General features: G+C 37.3%; 1 protein-coding gene across 17 annotated transcripts in view; it reads left to right on the top strand.

Moving 5' to 3' along the window:
• Positions 1-24,964, top strand: part of CBLB (Cbl proto-oncogene B) — a 221,967-nt gene that overhangs the window by 173,116 nt on the left and 23,887 nt on the right. For 7 of the 17 annotated variants that reach the window (XM_060404202.1, XM_060404186.1, XM_042230729.2 and 4 more), the window contains 4 exons: positions 4,780-4,874; positions 19,425-19,571; positions 23,328-23,425; positions 23,539-23,670. In XM_060404202.1, coding sequence (XP_060260185.1) covers positions 4,780-4,874; positions 19,425-19,571; positions 23,328-23,425; positions 23,539-23,670 — 472 coding nt within the window. The remainder of the gene's footprint in view (positions 1-4,779; positions 4,875-19,424; positions 19,572-23,327; positions 23,426-23,538; positions 23,671-24,964) is intronic. The other 10 variants (XM_060404194.1, XM_042230720.2, XM_042230743.2 and 7 more) reach the window with 3 other exon arrangements.

Here is a 24,964-nt window from a genome sequence, read left to right as displayed (position 1 = left end):
AATAAATTTTGTGATAACTCAGATTATACTTCTTCCACAAGTATAAATTCCCCTCAATAAGTATTCTTATTCCTTCAACCTCTTTGAGTTAAATGAGTAGGATATTCAAGACACTGAGGAGAATACAAAAGAAATCAAGCAGAGTCTAGTGAGGATGAGACAGATACACAGATACCTAACAGATGAGGCCTAAGAGAAGCATCTAGAAAATACAATGTGGGATCTCCAAGGAGGGAAAACATTCTAATTGAGATGCAGGGTAGAAGAAGGACTAAAGAAAGAGACTCTCTTCCTGCAAGAGAGTCACTGGTTACTGACCTTAAAGATCAGTAGGTACTGTTTGTGTAGACAGAGCAGGAAGGAGAAGCATGTGAGAGGGAACGTAAGCACAGTGCAGGAAGTGGATGCTGGACAGACCAGTGCATGCAGAGAGTGAGCACAGTCGGTCAAACCACGGCAGCGAAAAATGAAAGCAGTTATGAAGTACCTTATATTCTATACTATGTTGTTTTTAATTTGGTAGACAAAACAGTGCTTTTAAAGCTTTTTTGGAATGGGAATGATAGGATCAGAATATTTTTGTTGTTATTCACTTGCTCAGTTGTGTCCGACTCTTTGCGACTCCATGGACTGCGATATACCAGGCTTCCCTCTCCTTCATTATCTCTCAGAGTTTGTTCATTTCCATTGAGTCAACGATGTTATCTAACCCTCTCATGCCCTGTCATCCCCTTCTCCTCCTGTCCTCAATCTTTCCCAGCATTAGGGTCTTTTCCAGTGAGTGGGCTCTTTGTATCAGGTGGCCAAAGTATTGAAGTTTCAGCTTCAGCATTGGTCCTTCCAAGGAACATTCAGGGTTGATTTCCTTTAGGATTGACTGGTTAGATATCCTTGCTGTCCAAGGGACTCTCAGGAGTCTTCTCCAGCACCAGAGTCCAAAAGCATCAATTCTTCAGTGCTCAGCTTTCTTTATACTCCAACTCTCACATCTATACATGACTACTGGAAAAACCATGGCTTTGACTAGATGGACCTTTGTTGTCAAAGTAATGTCTCTGCTTTTTAATATGCTGTCTAGGTTGGTCATAACTTTTCTTCCAAGGAGCAAATGTCTTTTAATTTCATGGCTGCAGCCACCATCTGCAGTGATTTTGGAGCCCAAGAAAATAAAGTCTGTCACTGTTTCCATTGTTTCCCCATCTATTTGCCATGAAGTGATGAGACCATATGCCATGATCTTCATTTTTTGAATGTTGAGTTTTAAGCCAACTTTTTCATTCTCCTCTTTCACTTTCATCAAGAGATTCTTTAGTTCCTATTCGCTTTTTGCCATAAGGGTGGTGTCATCTGCATATCTGATGTTATTGATATTTCTCTCAGCAATCTTGATTTCAGCTGTGAGTCAGCAGTATTTTGCACGATGTACTCTGCATATCAGTTAAGTAAGCAAGGTGACAATAAACAGCCTTGACGTACTCCTTTCCCAATTTCGAACCAGTGTGTTGTTCATGTTCTAAGTGTTGCTTCTTGACCTGCATACAGATTGCTCAGGTGGTCTGATATTCCCAGCTCTTCAAGAATTTTCCACAGTGTGTTATGGTCCACAGAGTCAAAGGCTTTAGTGTAGTTAATGAAGCAAAAGTAGATGTTTTTCTGGAATTCTTTTGCTTTTCCATGGTCCAGTGGATGTTGGCAATTTGATCTGTTGCTCTGTCTTTTTCTAAATCTGGCTTGTACATCTGGAAGTTCTCAGTTCATGTATTGTTGAAGCCTAACTTGAAAAGATTTTGAGCATTACCTTGCGAACATGAGAAATGAATGTAAGTTTGCGGTAGTTTGAACATTCTTTGGCATTGCCTTTCTTTGGGATTGGAATGAAAACTGACCTTTTCCAGTCTGGTAGCCACTGCCGCACTTTCCAAATTTGCTGCCATATTCACTGCAGCACTTTCACAGCATCGTCTTTTAGGATTTGAAATAGCTGAGCTGGAATTCCATCACCTCCACTACTTTGTTCGTAGTGTTACTTCCTAAGGCCCACTTGACTTCACACTCCAGAATGTCTGGCTTTAGGTGAGTGACCACACCATCATGGTTATCTGGGTCATGAAGGTCTTTTTGTATAGTTCTTCTGTGTATTGCCACCTCTTCTTAATCTCTTCTGCCTCTGTTAGGTCCTTACTGTTTCTCTCCTTTATTGTGCCAGTCTTTGCATGAAATGTTCCCTTGGTGTCTCCAGTTTTCTTGAAGAGATGCCTAGTCTTTCCCATTCTATTGTTTTCCTCTATTTCTTTGCAGTCTCTTAATAAAGCTTTCTTATCTCTCCTTGCTGTTCCTTGGAAATCTGCATTCAGATGGGTATATCCTTCCCTTTCTCCTTTGCCTTTCGCTTTCTTCTTTTCTCAGCTATTGGTAAGGCCTCCTCAGATAATCACTTTGTCTTTTTTATCTCTTTTCCTTGGGGATGGTTTTGGTCACTGCCTCCTGTACAGTGTTACTTACCTTCACCCATCATTCTTCAGGTACTCCAGCAGATCTGACGCCTTGAGTCTGTCGCCTCCTCTATTTGGAGGTGTTTAAGTTAGTATTAATAAGCATGTCAAATGGAATTGTAGTAAATACGTGACAGTGAGCTAGGAAGGCAGAAGAGAAAGAAGTTTCCTTGTGACAGTTAAAGAAGGCTGAATCAAGGAGATTTCTGTATGAACTGCTTCGGTTGATACTGTCAGCTTTCACATATGAGGAGTTGTTGTTTTCTCCTGTTTGCAAAACGCTTTACAGATTTCCAGAAGCCTTAATATATTTATTTTGAGCTCAAAAAGTTGTGACTTACTGCACTCTTTCAGTAGTTTTAAATAAAATGATTTTGTCTAATGAAATAGGTACAGGTGGGAACATAGAGTTCAGAATGAAATAATATTAAATCTTGCCATCCAGCCACTTTAGAGAAACAGAAGTGCAAACATCACTTTATTACCTGCATTTTTAGGCCCTTTACTGTTTGCACATATGTATAATCTATTAATAAGTAGTCAGTATTCATTTGCACTCTACTATGTGTAAAGCATTGAAGGAATGTCCTATAAAATGAGGAAATCAGTCTTTGTCCCGAAAAAACTCAATGTGGAATACAATAGAAACTTTTATTCTGATAGTTCCCTTTTATTTTATAATTGTTGAAATTTTACTAGGTGTCAACAATACATTAGGTAGTTGCTCCTGTTAAAACAAATAATTGCATATAAACCTATGTGACATTTTCCAGAATGAATTTTAAATGTATTTATGACAGAAACATCAGAGTTTTGATTGCAGAAATCAAATTGTATCCATTCTGGCAACAATTAATTGCACAGTACTCCAATTAAGGGTGACTTTATATGCCTATTATACAATGAGCATTTGTGGCTTGATACATGTATTTGTTGGTTAAAGGGATTTTTAATGTTTAAAGTTTTTCACTGATCTGTACAAAAGTAATATCGACTTAGAAATTTCTTGTCGTAGCAAAATCTAAAAAACTCTACCTTGTTCTGTTGTTTCATCCATAGTCATAACCTATGATAAAATTAAAGATTTATTGATATTTTTATCATAGTTCATCTCTAGTGTATTGAATGTAATGAGAAATCAAAAACTAGCACAGGGCGTTTTTTTTTAGAGTGATAACTTGAATGATATAAAATTTATATTGTGTAGCTTTGAACTGCAAACATTGATACATTTCAAATGGATTCTTTAAACACGTTCCTTTTCTTAAGTTGACAAGGATGAATGTGGCTGTTTGACTTCTAAAGCTTCAACATCATTTTAGAACATTGAGGCAAGGGGAAAGAAATTGGTAGGTTACTCATTCGGTTATCTAGAACTATTCAAGTTACATCACATCCTTTTTGCCACAGATTAGTCCATACCATTTATATAGGAACTAATAAATAGTTTGGGAGAGAGCGTCATGATAAAACCCTAATCATTACTTAACGATCTTAAAATATACTTAATCTGTATCTTCAAGGTTATTCTTTTCTTTTTTTTTCTTTTAAATTGCTTTAATTTCACATTGTTGGATTAGTGAAGAGCAGTTGTTCAGTTCCCATAATGTGACTGAGCAACCTGGAAATCAGCATTCCTGAATTCTGAGTAATTAAACGCTGGCTGTTGTATCTTATGAGCAAGGTAACAGTTTTGGTTTGTGTTGCTCACACACTGAAAACTATGTTTACAGTTGCTTGCTCTTTGAAAGTCAGACCAGATCTCTAATTGCCAGTAGTGCTGAAGCTTCGACCTTGAAAGAACAAAGGCATTTCTGATTATACTCCTGTGTTATTTTGTCAAGAACTTTAGAAATGTTCTGTTAACCCCAGAGAGATATAATTTATTTGGGAGGAATTGAAACAAGAATTGCACCCAGTGCTACTTTTTTCCCTTATTGAATCCTTACAGAGAGTGCTAACTTTTCAATAAAAGCTCATCATGTTTGGAAACTTTTACTACTTATTTATCTAGTTAATCTGTATCTGATTTATAGAAACTATAGCATCTCCCTGCAGTATGTTTAAGAATCATGCTGTATTTTTTTTTTTCACATAACTTGGTAGTATTTTGGGTAGTGGCAGAAAATCACCATGGTTCTTCTAAGTAAATTATATGATATTTCACTTGTTTGAATAAGCTGAAACGATACATTCTTTTCAAAATTACAGAATGTCTGAGAGCTGCTATTGTTTTAAGCTCCTCCACAAGTTAAAATTCTAAGCTAACCCTTTGATTTCCTTTCAGGTCTTTTCCAATGGTCACCTGGGAAGTGAGGAATATGATGTTCCTCCCCGGCTTTCTCCTCCCCCTCCAGCTGCCACCCTTCTCCCCAGCATCAAGTAAGGATTTCTGGATTTGGAGATCAATTTTCCATGCGTAAAGTTGCTGTCCAGAGTGGTTTTGAGGTTCTCAGTATGAAAAGTACAGGGTGAATAAAAGAGCATCAATGAAAATGAACCAGCTGGATTTTTAAAGTAAAGTAACAGAAATCAGATCCTTTCTGATTCTTTGCTGATAATGACATCATTTTTGAGACTTATATGCACTCTGAGATTACACAGAAACCAACAGAGAAAAAGCTAAGTCTTCCCTACATCCAGACAGAGACTCCAGTAGCACAGTGCTCTCCTTCCCACCCCTGTCTCTTCCTCAGAAGTGTCACATTTATGCCAGCTACCCAGTTTGACATCGTAAAATGATGTTTGGTTCCTCCAATATTCTCATTTCTCAAATCCATTCAGCCACCCATCCCTGTTGATTGTTCTTTTGAGTTTTTCATATTCATCTAATCTTCCCCTTTGCACTAGTTTTGGCTTATAACAGGCCAACTAAAATAGCCTTCTACCTGATCTCAGAATTAACATCAATGGATTTTAAAGCTAGAAAAATTAGTTTAACCAAATGTCTCATTTGAAAAATAGGGACACAAGAAGCACATCAAAGAGTTAAGTGATAGTGTCTACCCAAATAAAACCTGGAGAAAACCAAATCTCCTGATTGCCATTCTCCTCCTCCTCATATGAAATCCAGCTGCTTGTCTCCCATCCAGTATATGTTATTCACATAGCTGATTTAATTTAAATTCTGTTTTCCACAAATCACTTTCCTACTCAAAACCCAACATTGTTCTTTCTTTCCTTTTTAATTAATTCTGTGCTCTCCTGCTCTCAGTAAGATCCACAGAATTCTACTCAACTAGAATATTGTTCGGGAATTCCTAGTGCTTGCCCTCTAACCTTGTCCTGATTTGTTCTGGTTCTGTGCATCCATACAGTACCCTCCTGCGCACCAAATCTTCAGAATCTTGATTCTCAAGATCCATGCCTCAGGCTCTTCTTCTTTATGAAAACCTCTGAGACTTCTGTTACAGTGATGATAAAAAGACTGAATCTCATTCCTCTTCCTCCTCAAGTTTATTTTCTACACATTTAACTATGAACTTTAGTGTTTTCTGATGTTAAAGTGCTTCTCCACATTAAAAAGATTATAATGTTTTAAGGGCAAAAACGTTTTCTTGTAATCTCTGCTTTTCCCTTAATACCTTACAACAATTGTTATTTAGTGAGTATACTAAGAATGCTTTGTTGCTTTTATTATCTGCTAAGTCCCTCATTTCTAATTGAACATCTTAGAGCATCTTCAGTCCTTCTTCTGCTGGTCACTGAAGGCAAAAGAACAACAAACTAGATACCATGCCTGCATGTTAAGTCATTTTAGTTGTGTCTGACTCTTTGCAGCTCCATGGACTGTAGCCCACCAGTTTCCTCTGTCCATGGGATTCTCTAGGCAAGAATACGAGAGTGAGTTGCCATTTCCTCCTTCAGGGGATCTTCCTGAACCAGGGATCGAACCTGCATCTCCTGTATTGGCAGGCGGGTTCTTTACCACTAGCACCAACTGGAAAGTCCATACCAGCTCCCAAGAAATTTACAGTCTGCTTTAAAATAAAGTTAATATACATAAAATCACAAGAGAACATCATGCAGTAAATTGTACAGATCTAACTTGTTAGTTTTTGTATCTGCTTGGGGAAGAGTCCAGTATAGACTTAGTAAGTCAAGGATGTTTTTAGAGAAGTTGGAGATTTACTGAGTCATAGAGGATGGGCACAGGTGGGAAGGAGTGTCCATGAGGAAAAGCAGAGTGTGAAACTGACATCATTTAGGGGAGAGTGGGGAACTAAGCTAATTGGACCATCCTCCAGTGGCCAGTTTTCCTGGAGCTGCCAGATATGTAGAAGACATGCAAGTTAGAAGCAAATATACATATTCTGTGTAGTAGGCTCTGCATCAGTAATAACATATGATATTATAGCCCCAAATGAACTCTGGATATATGTATATATAATTAAATTCAGAGAATATCAGAAAATGAAGTACATGAAATCTGGCTACAATTAGAGATTAAAATTTTGCATTCTGTTTATTAAATTCATATTGGCAAATAGGATAAAAGGCAGAGGTTACAATTTGCTTCATTTATATTTAATATGAAGTACTTGTTTTTCCTACAAGTAAAGAACAACAAATTCATAGTAAACTGCATTTAATTGATATTTTTCTAACATTTCATTTTGTATATGTAGGTGGATATATTTTTGTCCCATTTACTCTTGATTTTTTTTTCCCTCAGAAACAATGTAGCTGCTTTATTTAACAGAAAAATACTTTAACAGTGCATCCTTAATAGCAAATTAATTTCCTATTTTGCATGCTGCAAATTAACCATAGTTAACATTACAAATGTTGGCTTTTAATAGCATGTTTATCTCTCCATTTTATTATTTACTCTGATGTATGGGTAGCAGTTATTCATTGTAGAAAATATGGAAAATATATAAAGAAAGAAAAAAATTAAACAGATATATAAATTCAAGCATATACATACCCCAAATATCAATCAATGCCCAGCATCTTAACATCTGACTTTTTTCCGACTTTTTTACATGATTTAGATTATATTGTAGAGATACTTTCATGCTGTCCTTTGTCAATATTTTAATAAGCATTTTTCTTAATTATTTATACTATACTGTATTTATTATGAAACCAGGATGGAATTCTGAGGTGAATATTAGAATATTAATAAAATCAGACTTAGTCCCAGAGGTGACTCCAGTATCAAGTATTTGTCTATCTTTCAACAAGGTAACTTCTCTGAGCCTCACTTTTCCTATCTGGTAAATGAAGGGATCTGTTTATCTTAACTGATCTCTCAAATCCTTTGGGCTTCCGTGGTAGCTTGGTAAAAAACCTGCCTGCAATCCAGGAGGCGCAGGTTCAATCCCTGGGTCAGGAAGATCCCTTGGAGGAGGAAATGGCAACCCACTCCAGTATTTTTGCTTGGATAATCCCATGGACAGAGAAGCCTGGCAGGCTACACAGTCCATGGGGTTACAAAAGAGTCAGATACAACTTAGCAACCAAACAAAATTAAATCCTTTAGAACTTCAACTTTTTAGGTTCCATGCAGTGGTTTTCTAAGAGAAAGTTATCTAAAGTATTAATTACAGATGCATACTTGGCAACTTGAATGTCCATTTATAGTTAGTTAGTTGGTTGTATCCCATTTTTGAAGCCAATGTAAATTGGATTACTACTCTGGGTTTTTTTATTTGCTTGCTTTGTTTTTGGTTATTTCAGCTTCATTAGAGTGTATAACCAGAGTTATACACTCAGCCCTGGAGGACTATACAGAGTACAGAGTCTCAGCCCTGGAGGACTATAGAACTGAGGTCTTAGCAAAATGTCACTCAGTGATATAAGGATATTGGATATTCAAGTCCCTGTTTCCACGTTAGTGTCTTAGTGCATGGCTCAAAATTAGGCCAACGCAAAATAACACACTGCTACCCAACATAGGGGCTTCCCTGGTGACTCAGATGGTAAAGAACCTACCCAACACAGACTTTTGACAGTCCTCCCACATGTTGAAAGCCCCAATGGTGAATTCAGTAATGTCACACCTAATACCTACTTTTAAATCTATACTGTGTTATTAATATTTACTGAAGTGTAATTGTCAAATTATTTGATGTTACTCTGATTCCCATTATATTGATGGAAGAGGTTACTCTGTGATAGTGTTTACTTTCTTGTAAAACAGTATGATTTTGTGACTTTTATGGTGTAATTTATCTGGTGACCTAGAAGAATATATAATTAATTTTTAAAATATATTCTCGTAAAAGTAAGCTGAAACTACTAGTGTGTGTGTGTGCTTAGTCGCTCAGTTGTGTCCAACTCTTTGCAACTCTGTGGACTGTGGCCCTCCAGGTACCTCTGTCCCAGGCAAGAATACTGGAGTGGGTTGCCATGTCCTCCTCCAGGGGATCTTCCCAACCCAGGGATCGAACCCAGGTCTTCTCCCTTGCAGGTGGATTCTCTACTGTCTGAGCCACCAGGGAAGCCCCAAAATACTGGAGTGAGTAGCCTATCCCTTCTCCAGGGAATCTTCCCAAGCCAGGAATTGAACCAGAGTCTCCTGCATTGCAGGCAGATTCTATAGCAGCTGAGCTACAAGGGAAGCCCAACTAGTGTGTATAGATTTATTTACTTTTTCCTTAAATGTTTCTATTTAAGATGATTGACACTTAGCTATAAATTCTTAAATAAATGCTTGTAATATGGAAGGAAAGTATGACCAACCTAGATAGCATATTCAAAAGCAGAGACATTACTTTGCCAACAAAGGTCTGTCTGGTCAAAGCTATGGTTTTTCCGGTGGTCATGTATGGATGTGAGAGTTGGACTGTGAAGAAAGCTGAGCGCTAAAGAATTGATGCTTTTGAACTGTGGTGCTGGAGAAGACTCTTGCGAGTCCCTTGGACTGCAAGGAGATCCAACCAGTCCATCCTAAAGGAGATCAGTCTTGGGTGTTCATTGGAAGGACTGATGCTGAGGCCGAAACTCCAATACTTTGGCCACCTCATGCAAAGAGTTGATTCATTGGAAAAGACTCTGATGCTGGGAGGGATTAGGGGCAGGAGGAGAAGGGGACGACAGGATGAGATGGCTGGATGGCATCACTGACTTGATGGACATGAGACTGGGTGAACTGCAGGAGTTGGCGATGGACAGGGTGGCCTGGCGTGCCGCTATTCATGGGGTTGCAAAGAGTCGGACACGACTGAGTGACTGAATTGAACTGAACTGAATGTGGGTAATTGTAATTTAGGGGAAGAAGGAAAAATTTATGTAGATTCCTTTCATTGTAGTGTCAGGTTTTATCTTGAGATAATTTGATTTTTCAAAATTAAATGAAACCTGAGAGTTGGACTGTGAAGAAGGCTGAGCACTGAAGAATTGATGCTTTTGAACTGTGGTGTTGGAGAAGACTCTTGAGGGTCCCTTGGACTGCAAGGAGATCCAGCCAGTCCATTCTGAAGGAGATCAGCCCTGGGATTTCTTTGAAAGGAATGATGCTAAAGCTGAAGCTCCAGTACTTTGGCCACCTCATGTGAAGAGTTGACTCATTGGAAAAGACTGATGCTGGGAGGGATTGGGGGCAGGAGAAGAAGGGGATGACAGAGGATGAGATGGCTGGATGGCATCACGGACTTGATGGACATGAGTCTGAGTGAACTCCGGGAGATGGTGATGGACAGGGAGGCCTGGCGTGCTGCGATTCATGGGGTCACAAAGAGTCGGACACGACTGAGCGACTGAACTGAACTGAACTGAAACAATTAAAAATATTTATTTAACTTTACACAAGATGTTGGCCAATAAGCAAAAGTATTATTATGGGTATTAATGGAATAATTACTTCAGGTAAGATAATGTTCTGAAATGCTGAGGAATATCATTTTTAAAAAGAATATTCTGTTTCTTGTCTTTTATAAATAGACCTTTTGTACTTTTGATGTACTAAGCTTTTAAATATACAATATTAAATTGAATCAATATTACTTCATAGTTTTGTAAAAAAGGTTTTTTGTTGTGGGAGGTGGTAGTGTTGAACATTGTTATAGATTTTTCTAAACAGATCAGGTGCTAATGTTTTCAGTTCAGTTCAGTCACTCAGTCGTGTCCAACTCTTTGTGACCCCATGGACCACAGCATGCCAGGCCTACCTGTCATCACCAACTCCCAGAGTTCATTCAAGCTCATGTCCATCGAATTGGTGATGCCATCTAGCCATCTCATCCTCTGCCGTCCCCCTTCTCCTCCTGCCCTCAATCTTTCCCAGCATCAGGGTCTTTTCAAATGAGTCAGCTCTTCGCACCAAGTGACCAAAAGTATTGGAGTTTCAGCTTCAACATCAGTCCTTCCAGTGAACACCCAGGACTGATCTCCTTTAGGATGGACTGGTTGGATCTCCTTGCAGTCCAAGAGACCCTCAAGAATCTTATCCAACACCACAGTTCAAAAAGCTCAATGAATAGAGAATACAAGTTTTGCCTTACTATTCTGTTTTCCTTCAGTTGCATGTACTGACTGGAGATTCAGAGTCAATAAGATAAAGTCCCATCCTCATTGGAATTTGTGTTCTAGTTAGGGAGAACAGCAAGTAAACAAACAACCATAGTATATTGTCAGGTTGTGGTAAGTGCTGGAAGGAAAAATAAACCAGGGAAAGAGATAAATAGTGATAAGGAAGGTTTATATTTTGGTTGAGGTCATCAGGAAAGGTAATACTGAACAGAAACCTGAAAGAAGGCAGCAAGCATTGAGGCTGTCAGGGTGAAGAGCATAAAGGGTTAGAACTCAAGTACAGAACAGTGAAGCAGGTATATCCCTTTGGCATATCTGGAGAAGAGCAAGAGGGACAGGAGAGCTGAAGTTGAGTACAGTAGGCAGGAGCTAAATCGTATATTGCCTTTAAGGCCGTGAGAGAACTCTAGTTTGATACGTTTTAGGATCGGACGTGACTGAAGCAACTTAGACGCATCGGTAGCCATTAAGGGTTTTGATCAATGTTGAGACTTGATGCTGGTTTGTGTGTTTAAAGAGTTTTACTCGGTGCTATGTGAACCGTCTTTAGGACAGCAGATATGGGAGCAGAGAGACCAGTGAGAGTGTAGTCGTCTGATGCGGTGAACCAGTAAGAGATGGCCAGGGCTTTGACCAGAATGATGCTGATGGAGTTACATGGCCCACCTTGGGTTGTATTTTGATCCAACAGTACCTGTTAATAAACTGGATGTCTGTGAGGCACGATAAATCAGGGATGATTCTTGTATAGGTTTTTTTGTTAAAGAAACTGAGTGAATGGGTTGGTGCCATTTATCAGATGGAGGGAGATTGGAGAAGGAGCAGGTGTGGCTTAGGGCGCAAAGGTGGTAAATTTAAGACTTAAGGATTTGTTGAGTTTCAGGTGCCAATTACACACACATGTCCAAATAGTGATCCTGAGGGGACAGTTGGACATACTATCAAAGCTTTAAACTTTATATTATATATAAGCAAATTCATGGGAGAAGGGATATTTTTGTTTTGTTTTGCTTGGTTTTGACTGGGGAGTGAAAAAGAGAAGAAATTACTATGCCACAGCAGCTATTAAAGCAAACATCACATTGTAATTTTTAAAGACTTAAGGGAAAGAAGCTTGATGGAAATGTTTCATCTTCTATAGGGTGCGTACCAGGCTTCATTGTTTATAGTTAACGGCAAAAAAGCAGGAAAACATGTTCTGTTATTGTTCACTTGAGGATCTGTGTAGACAGTATGCATGTCACTTTTACCTTAATCCTGTTTATATTTAATGATAAGAAATTAATTTCATTGATTTACAGATAAGAAAAGATGGTAGAAAACTTTAGATGGAAGATCAAGTTGTAATTAACAGCTACTCTTTTCTTTACCCTAGTGAATGAACAGTGATGCTCTCTTGTTAATTTTTGAACCTGCTTTTATTCAAGTAAAAATATTTTCAATATTTGTCAAGACGATGCATTAGATTGTTTCTTTTTTGTTTGCTTTACCTTGGGTAGATAGAAAGTTGCACTATTATTGAAGATGGCAGTTCTTTGTAAGTTACAATTGACCTGATGTGTAAGGAATGGTATCACTGGGTCCTTCTTTTCGGTTTGTTCACTATGATTGCTGTGGCATTCTCTCATTGATGTATTGTGTAGAAATGCGTGTGCATTTGGTTTTGACTCACTGATACAACTCAGTATTTGAAACTCAGACTTTATTTTTTCTGCATATTCTTGTTGATTTATAAATTTTGTTCAAATCTCCTGCAAAGCAACTTGACCATCCTAACATGTTTTCTAATGTTTTGTGATGGATCCCTAAAACCTACTTGTTGACACAGTGATGAAAAGAATTGAGGGCTGCAAGTGTCTCAACAGAAAGAGAATATATGGAAAAGGTAAAAAACACTATGGGTATTATCTTTCTCCTTTTTATTTTAGTTTTATAATATCTAAATTCATACAGTATTATAATCTCTCTCTCTCATCCTTTGAGAGGAAAATGACATTTGGAGGATGGCTATAATCTGGGTGTGGGAATGCCACTAATTTCACTAATCTTTCATTTCCTCTGAGTGAAAGCTAAGATGAAAACTGGTATTAACATTAATCCCAGTAATCTGACAAATTTACTTGTAATTTGCTATACAACTGATTTATGCTCACAAATAATTAGAAGCCTTAGACAGAAATGTGAGCCACTACATTCTATTTAAATATACAATCTAAACTATATTCCTCATACTGTCTTTTTTTTTGTCCCACAGAGGCATAGTTTATCGTATATTCTCCATTTACCCATGAATATATTGATCGTTCATAGAAAAGGCATGTGGTTAGAATGAGATTTTTATTTTCACATTAAGCACAGGCATCTTGACGTATTCAAACATTCGAACATTTCTTGTTTCTGTCAACATTTCTCTGTAGGTGCAAATAGAATTAGATAAGTAATTTGAAAGCCACTAGGGATATTAAGCATATTTGTGAAAGATGCCTATCTGCAATATCTTAAATGAGTTAAAGTGAATTTATGAACTTTAAATGAAAATTTTCCAGTTGTTAAAGCATAATTTTCTACAGTAAAATTCACTCTGCTTTATTAGTGTACAGTCTTGTGAGTTTTGGCAAATTCTGAGTCATGTATTCACCACCACAGTTCAGAACAGTTCCTCACTCCAAAAAAATCCCCCAGGCCCTGTGTCAATTTCTTCCATTACCCACCCCTCGGAAATTATCAATCTGATTTGTGTTCATCTAGTTTTGCTTCTTCCAGAAGATCATATAAATAGAATCATACAGTTAGTTAGTTATAGTCTCTTTTAAGTTTGGCTTCTTTCTACTTAGCACAGGGAATCTGACATTCACCCAAGCTGTCAAGCGTATCAATAGTTTGTTTCTTTTTTATTGTCCAGAGTAGGTATTCCATTGTAAAACACAGTGTGGTTTATCCCTCTACTGAGGGACATTTGAGTTGTCTCAGTTCAGTTCGGTCGCTCAGTCGTGTCCGACTCTGCGACCCCATGAATCGCAGCACACCAGGCCTCCCTGTCCATCACCAACTCCCGGAGTTTACCCAAACTCATATGCATCGATCGAGTCAGTGATGCCATCCAGCCATCTCTAGTTATTGGCAATTATAAGTAGTGATACTTTTAATGTCATTGTGAAGTTTTTAATGTTCAACATGTTATTGGAAGATTAGATTCTCAAAAAGAAAGTTTTCTGAACATTTATTGTTCTTGATTTCTAAAACAGTCCCCTTGAAGTGTTAGGAATGAATATTGAGCCTGGATAAGTTAACTTAAAAATTAATTTAAAATTTGTTTCTCCAGCTTAAAAGAAAGTTAGTGAAAGTGTTTATACTTAAGGCTTACATTTGGCCTAATAATATACCACCCTGATTCTTCTTGATGTCATGAAAAGAATCCTCAAAATAGTATGTATGTTTATAGAGCACACTCTGAGATGCTGGGGAAATGGCTTATAGGTGGCACACATGTAATCCTCATATCAAATACAGCTGGATTATGTGTTACCACTTTGCTGGGCTGTGATTTCTCTGAGTTGGGTGTTTTCTCTGTTAGGACCAGGATAATTAGTATAAGACCTCTGGACTAACGTATATCCTAGGCTCTGAATATTCAACTTTAATAAAAGATATTTTTTTAAACCTTACCTTCAGAGATTATTTAAAGCTTGTTACATGTAGAAAATAAACAAAATAATATATTTCAAACATTTTCTACATTATAAAAGGATGCTAAAAATAGCTTTCTTTCCTATAACAGTTTGGCCATGTATCTCTCTAACAGCCTCTCCTTTTTGTCTGAAAGCCGTGAGTGCTCTGTGGGACACAACCCGCCAGATCTTGGTTGACTCAGGGTCTAGCCTTAAGCATTTTGCAATTAAGACAGAAAAATAAGGAAGACATAGATTACTATATAGAAAACACAGTGTCAGTGAATGAACATTTACTAAATACACATAATAGAAAATATTAAAATTCAAAGAAAGTTACTGTTTTGTGGGGCAACGTCACAGGAGGTTCATCTATAAACTGTAAAGATGGATGTTCCTACTTTGCTTTGGTTCTGGAAAAACTGTTGAACTAATCAAGGTATCAGGAACTGCTCAAATAAAGGGGAAAAAGTACTTAGTAAGGGTGATGTTTGAGGTATAAGTTATATAGGTAAAGCCAAAGGGCTATGCAGACGGTCACCCCTCTGATTATATACCTGTGAAATCAGGAATGTTGAAGGCTGTAGAGGAGTATATCTGTGAGCCTTCAGTTCAAAATGCAAAAATCACTAAGAAAAGCATTAGAAAATATATTATTGTTCTGTTTCAAGTGTGCACATGCAGAAAGTGGATGTATTTCTCACTAAAGGTTTAAATAGCACACGCTGAATTTAACGAGAGGTGTAGGCTGTGGGAAGGATGGCTGTGTATCTTCAGTACTATGTGTCTTTGTGCATTACCAGTGTATTAACTCAGAAATGACAGCCACAGTGCAGAGCACTCTGTGAATGTATGATGATAATATAAAGGGAATGAAGTACTGACTGTAAATGGAAGGATGGTTTACCTGGCAGCTTTAACTTGGAACCAGCCAAATAAAATTGCTCTATTTTATTCCTTCGGTATCCTAAAAATTTCCCATAAGCTAAATCAATGAGTGAATCTTTCCCCATGTCACATAAATTACTTTCTCTACCAGAAGTAAACATACATGATAGTTAACAAAAGTTCTTAAACTTAATTTTACCACTTACCTGATTGCAAGTAAAGCTGAACCTATATTTTGAATGAGTTTTTGAAGGCAAAAAAAAACACACAAAATTCCAAAAATAATTACAAATAGTGTAATAATTTTCATAAATTGAGATTTATTTTGTGGTATTTTATATACAATAAAACTTTATAGACAAATTTACAGACAAATTTTATGTGAAAATTATCTGTTCATACCTTTCTTATTTTATTAATATTTTAATTTTATTGGAGTATAATTGATTTGTAGTGATGTGTTATTTTCAGGTGAACAGACTTAATTCAGTTATATATACATACATCTGTTCTTTTTTGGATTCTTTTATTAACACTTTATTTTTTAGAGCCATTTTGATTCACAGCAATATTCAGGAGAAGGTACAGATATTTTCTGTATAGCCCCCACACATGCCTGAAAGTGTTAGTCACACAGTTGTGTCCGACTCTTTGCGATCTTATGGACTGTAGCCTGCCAGGCTTATCTGTCAGTGGGATTCTCCAGGCAAGAATACTGGAGTGGGTAGCCATTCCCTTCTCCAAGGGACCTTCCCGACCCAGGGGTAGAACGTGGGTCTCCTGCACTGCAGTGAGATTCTTTAACTGTCTGAGCCACCAGGGAAGCCCCTACACATGCCTCCCCATCTTCATTTTCAATGACCTTCGTCATAGTGGCCAGTTAGTTCAGTCGCTCAGTCATGTCCGACACTGCGACCCCATGAATCGCAGCACGCCAGGCCTCCCTGTCCATCGCCAACTCCCGGAGTTCACCCAAACTCATGTGCATCGAGCTGGTGATGCCATCCAGCCATCTCATCCTCTGTTGTCCCCTTCTCCTCCTGTCCCCAATCCCTCCCAGCATCAGGGTCTTTTCCAATGAGTCAACTCTTTGCATGAGGGGGCCAAAGTATAGTGATAACTTCATTAAAAATGGTGAACCTGCATTTACACATAATCACCCCAAGTTCACAGTTTACATTCCTTTTTTTAAGTGATAGCAATTGCTTTTATTTTTCCCTTCAGAACTAAGATCAATTTTGTATAAAAATTTACGTAATACTGAATAAAATGCACTGGAATAGTATTCTTATATATTGGCTAATTTTTAACTAGAATATTACACTGATATAAAAAGTCTGCATTAAAAATACAATAAAGAAGAGAAATAAAGTATATTTAGAACTTTATTAAGATGGTGATAAGTGGGATATCAGGATATCTAGGCCTTTTTTTAGATTTAGATACGAAGCAAATGCCAAAGACTTTCCTTAAAGTACATTTAAGCTAATTAAGGCGATGGCACCCCACTCCAGTACTCTTGCCTGGAAAATCCCATGAATGGAGGAGCCTGGTAGGCTGCAGTCCATGGGGTTGTGAAGAGTCGGACACTACTGAGCAACTTCACTTTCACTTTTCACTTTCATACATTGGAGAAGGAAATGGCAGCCCACTCCAGTGTTCTTGCCTGGAGAATCCCAGGGATGGCGAAGCCTGGTGGTCTATCATCTATGGGGTCGCACAGAGTTGGACACGATTGAAGCGACTCAGCAGCAGCAGCAGTAGGATAGCTCAGTTGGTAAAGAATCTGCCTGCAATGTGGGAGACCTGGGTTCGATCCCTGGGTTGGGAAGATCCCCTGGAGAAGGGAAAGGTTACCAACCCCAGTATTCTGGCCTAGAGAATTCCATGGACTATATAGTCCATGGGATCACAAAGAGTCAGACCCAACTTGAGTATCGGAAACACTTCATTCCACAGTAAGTTTTAGCAGTAAAATATTAGATGCCCTTTGCTTTTTCATTTTCTTCAGGATACTCCATCTATTGATTTGCAGCTAAACAGTGGGAGGGGGGGAACTACCTTGATTAAATTATCATTGAAGAGAAAATCAAACATCCAGATTTGATTTCAAAAATTGTCCTTTTTTATGTGATAGTACACTGCTTCTTTGAAAACTCTTAAATCTTTAGAATTAAGCTGGAACAAGCAGATAGAACATTCTTGACAATAATGAGTTTTGAATATTTGGTCAACAAATCTTTTTCTTTTATACAATATATGCCTCAGTTTCCTAGGGAAAAAATTCATTGTTCATGAAAGTATGTTAGGACACACAAAGTATGTTTGTTTTTTTATTTCTTCTGCTAACAGAACCCTTTCTGGCCATTGTGTCAGCTAAATTTATATCCATGTTTATAAGAATTTGTGAAACCTTAATGTTTGAAATCCCTGCTCTGATTCCCATCAGACCACCACTTCACAGTCCATGTGCTCAGTGGCCCTCATTCGGGATGTACATCTGTCTAGGTTACACCGTGGTAGGTGTGACCCGTAGGTTACAGGTATATTAGCCTGTGCTCTGGCTGGCGACAGTGGAGTCCTGTCACCGCATTGCTGTGCTTTGACTCCACCCTGAGCTGTCACTTTGAACTCCACGGTCGCTCAAACAAACAAGAATTCAAAAATGAGTATTGAAAAAGTCTTCGAAGATGGGCAAAAATAGACTTGAAAATTCATCTCTGAACCTCCTGGAGACTCTGATATATGGCTGAAATTTGAGAACCTTTAGGTTTTTCAGAATGTCTTCTTGTAATTGGCAGGGAGAAAAAGTCTTACAGTTGTTTTCATTCAAACTAGTAAGGAGAAATAAAAATGAAAAAACTATTTGTCTTAATGGCTCATATACCAAAGGCCTCTTGCTCCCTCTACAGAAGGTGTTGCAAAATTGCAGTCACAAAGATTAAAAAAAAAAGAAAAAGAGAGTAATTATCTTGAGGTTCATGATTCACAAAATGTTTTGGATCCATATGTACCTCCAGTGTCTTGCAAGTTGGTTGGTTGTCCTAAAGTTGGTTACAGTATGTTTCTATGTTTCTACTTTGGTGTTTTTCAGTGGTGTCAGCAAGGGTTTAGAGTAAACTCCATTAACAATAACTGTTAAAAAAAAAAGTACTTTTTTCTGGGCTTGTTAATTGACTTTATTTACTCATATGAATGAGTAAAATGCTTGAAAAAATTTCTTTTTTAGGAATTGCTTTACATATTTTCATTCTTTTTTATATAGCCAGGAAATTTGCACCATGAAAACAATGGACTCCACTTAAAGACTTAAGTTCTTTTATTATCTACTTCTAACTGTCCCAGTCATTTTTAGATCTTAGTTGTTGTTGGGGCAAAAATTAACAATCTGAATTGTAACCGCAGGAGAAAGAACTGTTTCATTAGTGAAATTGGATTTTTTTGACTGTACGTAATACAGGAGACTGAAAGTTGACCTATAAATACTTAATGTATAAAACAACCATCCATGCATATATATCATCATCTTAATTTACAAATTTAAGTTGGAACAAAATGTTAATATTTTGCTAACTTTGATGTAAATAATTTTATGCCTTCACTTACAACTCCCGGACTTTTTCATTTTATTTGATAGGTTACTGGTTTCTCTTATTGTGCCATTTTGAAGTTAGAAGTATGAAAATGCTTTTATTTCATTAATAGGGTCTTAACAAAAGGTTAAAAATCCTTTTCATCTGTATTTAGTATAAGAATAGCCCTTAGGATGTTACCCTGTAATTAAAAAATGAACCCAAGTGACAACATAGATTCTTTGATTTAAATAGGTCACATCAGAGTTGCCTGTCCTAAATTATTATGCTAAAACTAGCCTGGATTTTTTTTCCCACTCTGGTAGGTGTACTGGTCCATTAGCGAATTCCCTTTCAGAGAAAACAAGAGATCCGGTAGAGGAAGATGACGATGAATACAAGATTCCTTCATCCCATCCTGTTTCCTTGAGTTCACAACCATCTCATTGTCATAATGTAAAACCTCCTCCTAGGTAAGAATATGGTCCGTTTTTTGGTCACCTCACATCTGAATAAGCATTATCATCTATGGTATTTATTTTTAAACTGAATCACATCTGTCTACTGAAAAACCTTTTATTTCTTGCTCAAAACCTCTTCCACCTATAGTACTGTTTTTCTCCATGACTTTCAGAGAAAACAAAAAGATGCAGATTTCCATTTAACTAGGAAGCCCTCTTACTAAATTAGTTGATTAATAAGTCTGATGGAATAATTTGTTGCCCCCCCTCCACAAAAAACAAATTATACTCTAGTAAAACTTTGCTGTAGGTTACATATAGTGGTGATTAATTCATGGATTTTCAAAAGTAAGCTCTTTTCAATGCTTTTTATCACTTCTAAGCACATATCTCATGAAGAAAAGCTATTACTTAGAAACTAAGTTATTATACCAACCTTCCTTAGAATTTTTCTTCATGATATAAGGACTAGTCTAACATATTTATTTTCCTTTTTGATGTGCTACCTACTTCAGATCTCAAAGAATAGAAACAAATTATTTCACTTAACTGTTTTTACCAGGTACTATTTTACTTTCCCTTGGATTAAACAAGCATGTGAGGAATCGTGTTTGGCTTTCTTTTCTTCTTGTCAGCTGTTTATTCTTCCTCCTATGGAGACAGCCTCAGTCTTTGTTATTAAAAATGGGTGATGTGTATCGAAATATTAGATTGTCTTTATGATTCTGCATTTATATAATTGAATTAGTAAATCATATTCTAGTAATACTTTGCCTTTTTTTTTTTTACATCTGACTTATTAACATTCAGTGAATGCTCAGTCATGTCTGACTATTTGTGACCCCATGGACTATAGCCTGCCAGGCTCCTCTATCCGTGGGATATTCCAGGGAAGAATACTGGAGTGGGTAGCCATTTCCTTCTCCAAATATATTTAGTACTCAAGAAGTCAAATCTCAGTTTCAGACTTCTTTCCTGAGCTCCAGTTTTCTTTGCATAATTACATCGCTGGAGCTCTGCCTGGTGTATGCGGAAGAGGGCTCAGCTGCTGCTCATGTCCCAGCCTTCTTGCCTTGCAGTATCTCTTTATTGACTGAGGAATAGGAGAGCTGTTGAACACTTCAGTCATCTATGTCATCTTGATTTAGTATGCCACTTCTTTTTGAGGTCAAGTCAGTCAACAGAGTGTTTTATGAGTGGAGTGTGCCTTTCTTCAAGTATTGTACTATAATATTTGGAAAAAAGAGGAGTGAATTTCCATTTAAAGCAGAGATCTGCCTTAATGAATTTCATGGTTAGAATTATCACAATTCAGCACTCTACACAATTATTAACCAGGGTTATTAACACTTAGCCATCCAGCGCTTCATATTTCAAAGTGTTATTCACTCAGTCATGTCTTTTGTGACTCCGTGGACTGTTGCCCACCAGGCTCCCCTGTCCATGGGATTCTCCAGGAAAGAATACTGGAGTGGGCTGTTGTTCCCTCCTCCAGGGATTCTTCCCAACTCAGGGAGCAAATTCAGGTCTTCCACATTACAGGCAGATTCTTTACCGTCTGAGCTCAGATTCTGGGTTGGGAAGATCGCCTGGAGAAAGGGGATGGCTACCCATGCCAGTATTCTTGCCTGGAGAATCCCATGGACAGAGGAGCCTGGCGATCAACAGTCCTTGGGATCACAAAGAGTAGGACATGACTGAGCGACTAACACTTTCACATTTCACAGTGAAAACCAAAGTGTTCTTTTGCAGATTGCTGGCCTTTAGGGCATTTATTGGTAAAACAGTATCATTGAGAAGACAGAAATAACTGAAAGATAATAATTTATTATGTTAGAAGAGCAAAATGTCCATTGCTCTTATTAGAGAAAAAAGTTATTCCTTAACATCAAATATCCACTGTTAAAATTTTCAGTTCCCTTGGCTCTTAAAAATTTGTAGTAATTTTAAAAACTGAAATAAGATGAGATTTTGGTTTTGGTCTCCTTGGGATCTCACTTTTTCCCATCACTGGGTAAGTAGGGGGTGTAATTGACTTTAAATTTTAATTGTCACATTATATTGGATGAGACTTTTGGTGACAGGCCTCTGAAATCCTGAAAATAAATTTGATTTATGGCCACCATTACCATCTTTCTACATTTATAGAGAAGTAATAAATGTTGATAATCCCTAAATTTAATTGGAGTGAATTTTTTATTTGATTGTTCTTGAGAGCTGATGGATGAAGTATCTTCTTAGGTCCTCTACAAAGCACTCTAAACTTAGACAAGTTCTTTCTGCATTTTTCCTCTCTTTGGAATATCAGGAGAAGTAAATTGTCAGTATATAGAAAATGTTAAACTGTAGATGAATAATTCAGTTTCAGTAAAAATCCATCATTTTATGAAAATACATGATAACTATTTTTAAATGAACCATCTCTGTCCCCTTAAAGAGATGTGGCCACCAGAGAGAAAGGAAGTGAATTTCAGATGAAGCACTTTGCAATAACTATTCAAATGTCCAATATCTTCTCCATTATATATGTACTTTTACGTTGCCCCACGAATTCAGAGTAAATTGAAGAAAAGTAAAATATAAACTCTGCTTTCTATAGCTCTTTGTGAGCAGAGTGAGCAGATAGTCTGCTGCACAGTTATATTCTGAAGACAAAATAAGTCTCAGTGCTTCTGTTCCTATGCCTTGGACTTATCTATTGTGTTCAGTTTGATTCTGAAACATTAAAGCCAACAACAAAAATACCTGTTTAGTAAGTATTGTCCTTTTAGAGACACCCAGATTAAAATATTTGTTGTGTACCCAAGGCCTTTGCTAAAGTCATTTTTCTACTTACTTGAGAGAAATACCAGAGTTTTGTTCATGGCAATGGTGAAATTATGCCCCAGGCTCTAGTTCTTTGAAAATGCCTATCTGAATTTTCATGGACTTTCTGAATATTTAATAATTCTCCTTCCTTGATAATTCCCTGATAGCTTAGTTGGTAAAGAATCCGCCTGCAAGGCAGGAGACCCCAGTTTGATTCCTGGGTCGGGAAGATCCACTGGAGAAGGGATAGGCTACCCATTCTAGTATTCTTGAGCTTCCCTGGTGGCTCAGCTGGTAAAGAATCTGCCCGCAATGCGGGAGACCTTGGTTCGATCCCTGGATTGGGAAGATTCCCTGGAGAAAGGAAAGGCTACCCACTCGAGCATTCTGGCCTGGAGAATTTCATGGACTGTATAGTCCATGGGGGTCACAAAAAGTCGGACACAACTGAACGACTTTCAGTTTCTTTCCTTCCTTGTTAGGTTCCAGTTTTCTATAAGGAAAGCTTAAATTACAGAAACATAAATACACTGTTAAGTATCACTAATCAATAATAAAGTCACTGGGACTTTTACATATTTTTGCCTGCATATTACATTTTTTTTCTTCAAAAACTTGATAAGGTAATATGGAAATCTTTCAAAATGATATGTTAGTTCCACAAGTGTGTTTAGGGTATGAACAGTTTTGTGCCCCTTCTAATTGTTGGTTTCACTTTAAAAAAAAAAAAGAAAGAAAAGATTGTCTTCTATGGAATATTTACTTCTGCTTTGTAAAAGTATTTAGTAATAGTATGTAGATAACATACCTGCACTTTTTCCAGAAAAGTAAATTAATTATATTTATTTTCCAACTTTATCATATGAGCAAGGTTGCTGGTTCCCATCATCTCCACCCCAAATGACTTCTAAATGGAAAGCAATGACCCTTACGATTTTTGTCCTTTGATTTCTGCTCTAGATCTTGTGATAACGGTCACTGTATATTGAATGGGACACATGGGACATCCTCAGAGATGAAGAAATCAAACATCCCTGAGTTAGGCGTATATTTAAAGGGTATGTATAAAACATTCTCTTTGTATTCTACATCTTAACGGTCAGAATTTAAAGGCAAAATTCGATGCCATTGTTGTACTGAAGATACATTAAGATTTTGTGTTATCCTCTAGGAGATGTTTTTGATTCAGCCTCTGATCCAGTGCCATTGCCACCTGCCAGGCCTCCAACTCGGGACAATCCAAAGCATGGTTCTTCACTCAACAGGACGCCCTCTGATTATGATCTTCTCATCCCTCCATTAGGTTGAAACCTTTAAAACAATTTCAAACAAGCCGCTCTGCCATCTCTTTCAATTAACATCTGAATTATCAGAATTCAGGGTTCAATGCAATGCAGACTTGTTGGGTTCTGAAATTGTCTGAATTAGAATCCAGATTAGAATCGCCAGGTGATGGTGACACTCAAGTTCATGTGACCATTATTCCACTTAGATGATTGAAACAGTGGTGTAATAGCTGGCATTGGTCAGGGTTTTATCAAGTTGTCTCTTCATGCAAAAAATCTTACGAGGGCACTGTTCATTCCTTCAGGTGCTTGTGCTTCTTATGGATTTGGAGTATTCTTCTGAGATTCTCTTGAAGTACAATTCCTACTGAATGTGTATTTACTTCTTCTTTCAGTATATAATGACCCATTTCCACTTAGCTAATTACATTATGGGGTATTATGTCTTTTATTGCAGAGAGCCAAAAACAAATTCTCTCTTATAATCATTGCAGCTAGAAATAATCTCAATTTGTTTCAAATTTTGCTATGAAGTACACAATGTGTGTGTGTGTGTGTGTGTGAAGGTACACACAGGTGTATATGTATATAAAAGTTGTCTGGTGCAGGTGTCTATTTCATTAATTTTAGGTAGGAAGCTTCTCACCCTATTTTTAGAGGAAGACAACTTTTGGAAGTTAAAGCTTCACAATAATGTGTCACCATAACATAAAATAATGTATGATGAAGGTTCTTTTGTGAGCTTAATTATTAGGCTACTGGAAATGAACTTTTCCATTTTTTTTCCCCCAAAGACACCATCATCTGGTATTTTAGTTACACAGCTGAATGTCCTGCTCCTATTCTTTCTGCAGTTCAGAGCTTTACTGTCACCTACATGGATTACAAGGGCCTCCCAACTTCCTTCTTTACCTACAGTCTTTTCCTTTTCTTCTGCTGCTTCCTCTATGCTGGTTTTTTACCTGTTACCCAAGTCTTTATGACTAGATCAGCATTGTCCTATAGAACTTTATGTGGTAACATAAAAGATCTATCTGTATGACTGTAGAACTGAATTTTAGTTTATTTAAATATCTGTATGTAGATGGTTACTGCCATATCGGACAATGCAGAGAAACATTCCAACCTTCATTTTAAAATTATTTTTAATTGGAAGGTAATTGCTTTACAGTGTTATGTTGGTTTCTGCCATTCAGCAACATATAACTCATCCTTCGGCTCTTCATGTACATCTCATATTTTATTTATACTATTCACTCAACCTAGAAGATACCATCTTTGTATTTGATGTAAAGTCACTCAGTTGTGTCT

Source organism: Ovis aries, chromosome 1 (genome assembly GCF_016772045.2).
Source record: "Ovis aries strain OAR_USU_Benz2616 breed Rambouillet chromosome 1, ARS-UI_Ramb_v3.0, whole genome shotgun sequence".
In the NCBI taxonomy this organism is placed as follows: Eukaryota; Metazoa; Chordata; class Mammalia; order Artiodactyla; family Bovidae; genus Ovis; species Ovis aries.
Note: the sequence above shows the minus strand (reverse complement) of the source record. Positions and strands in the feature narration are given on the sequence as shown.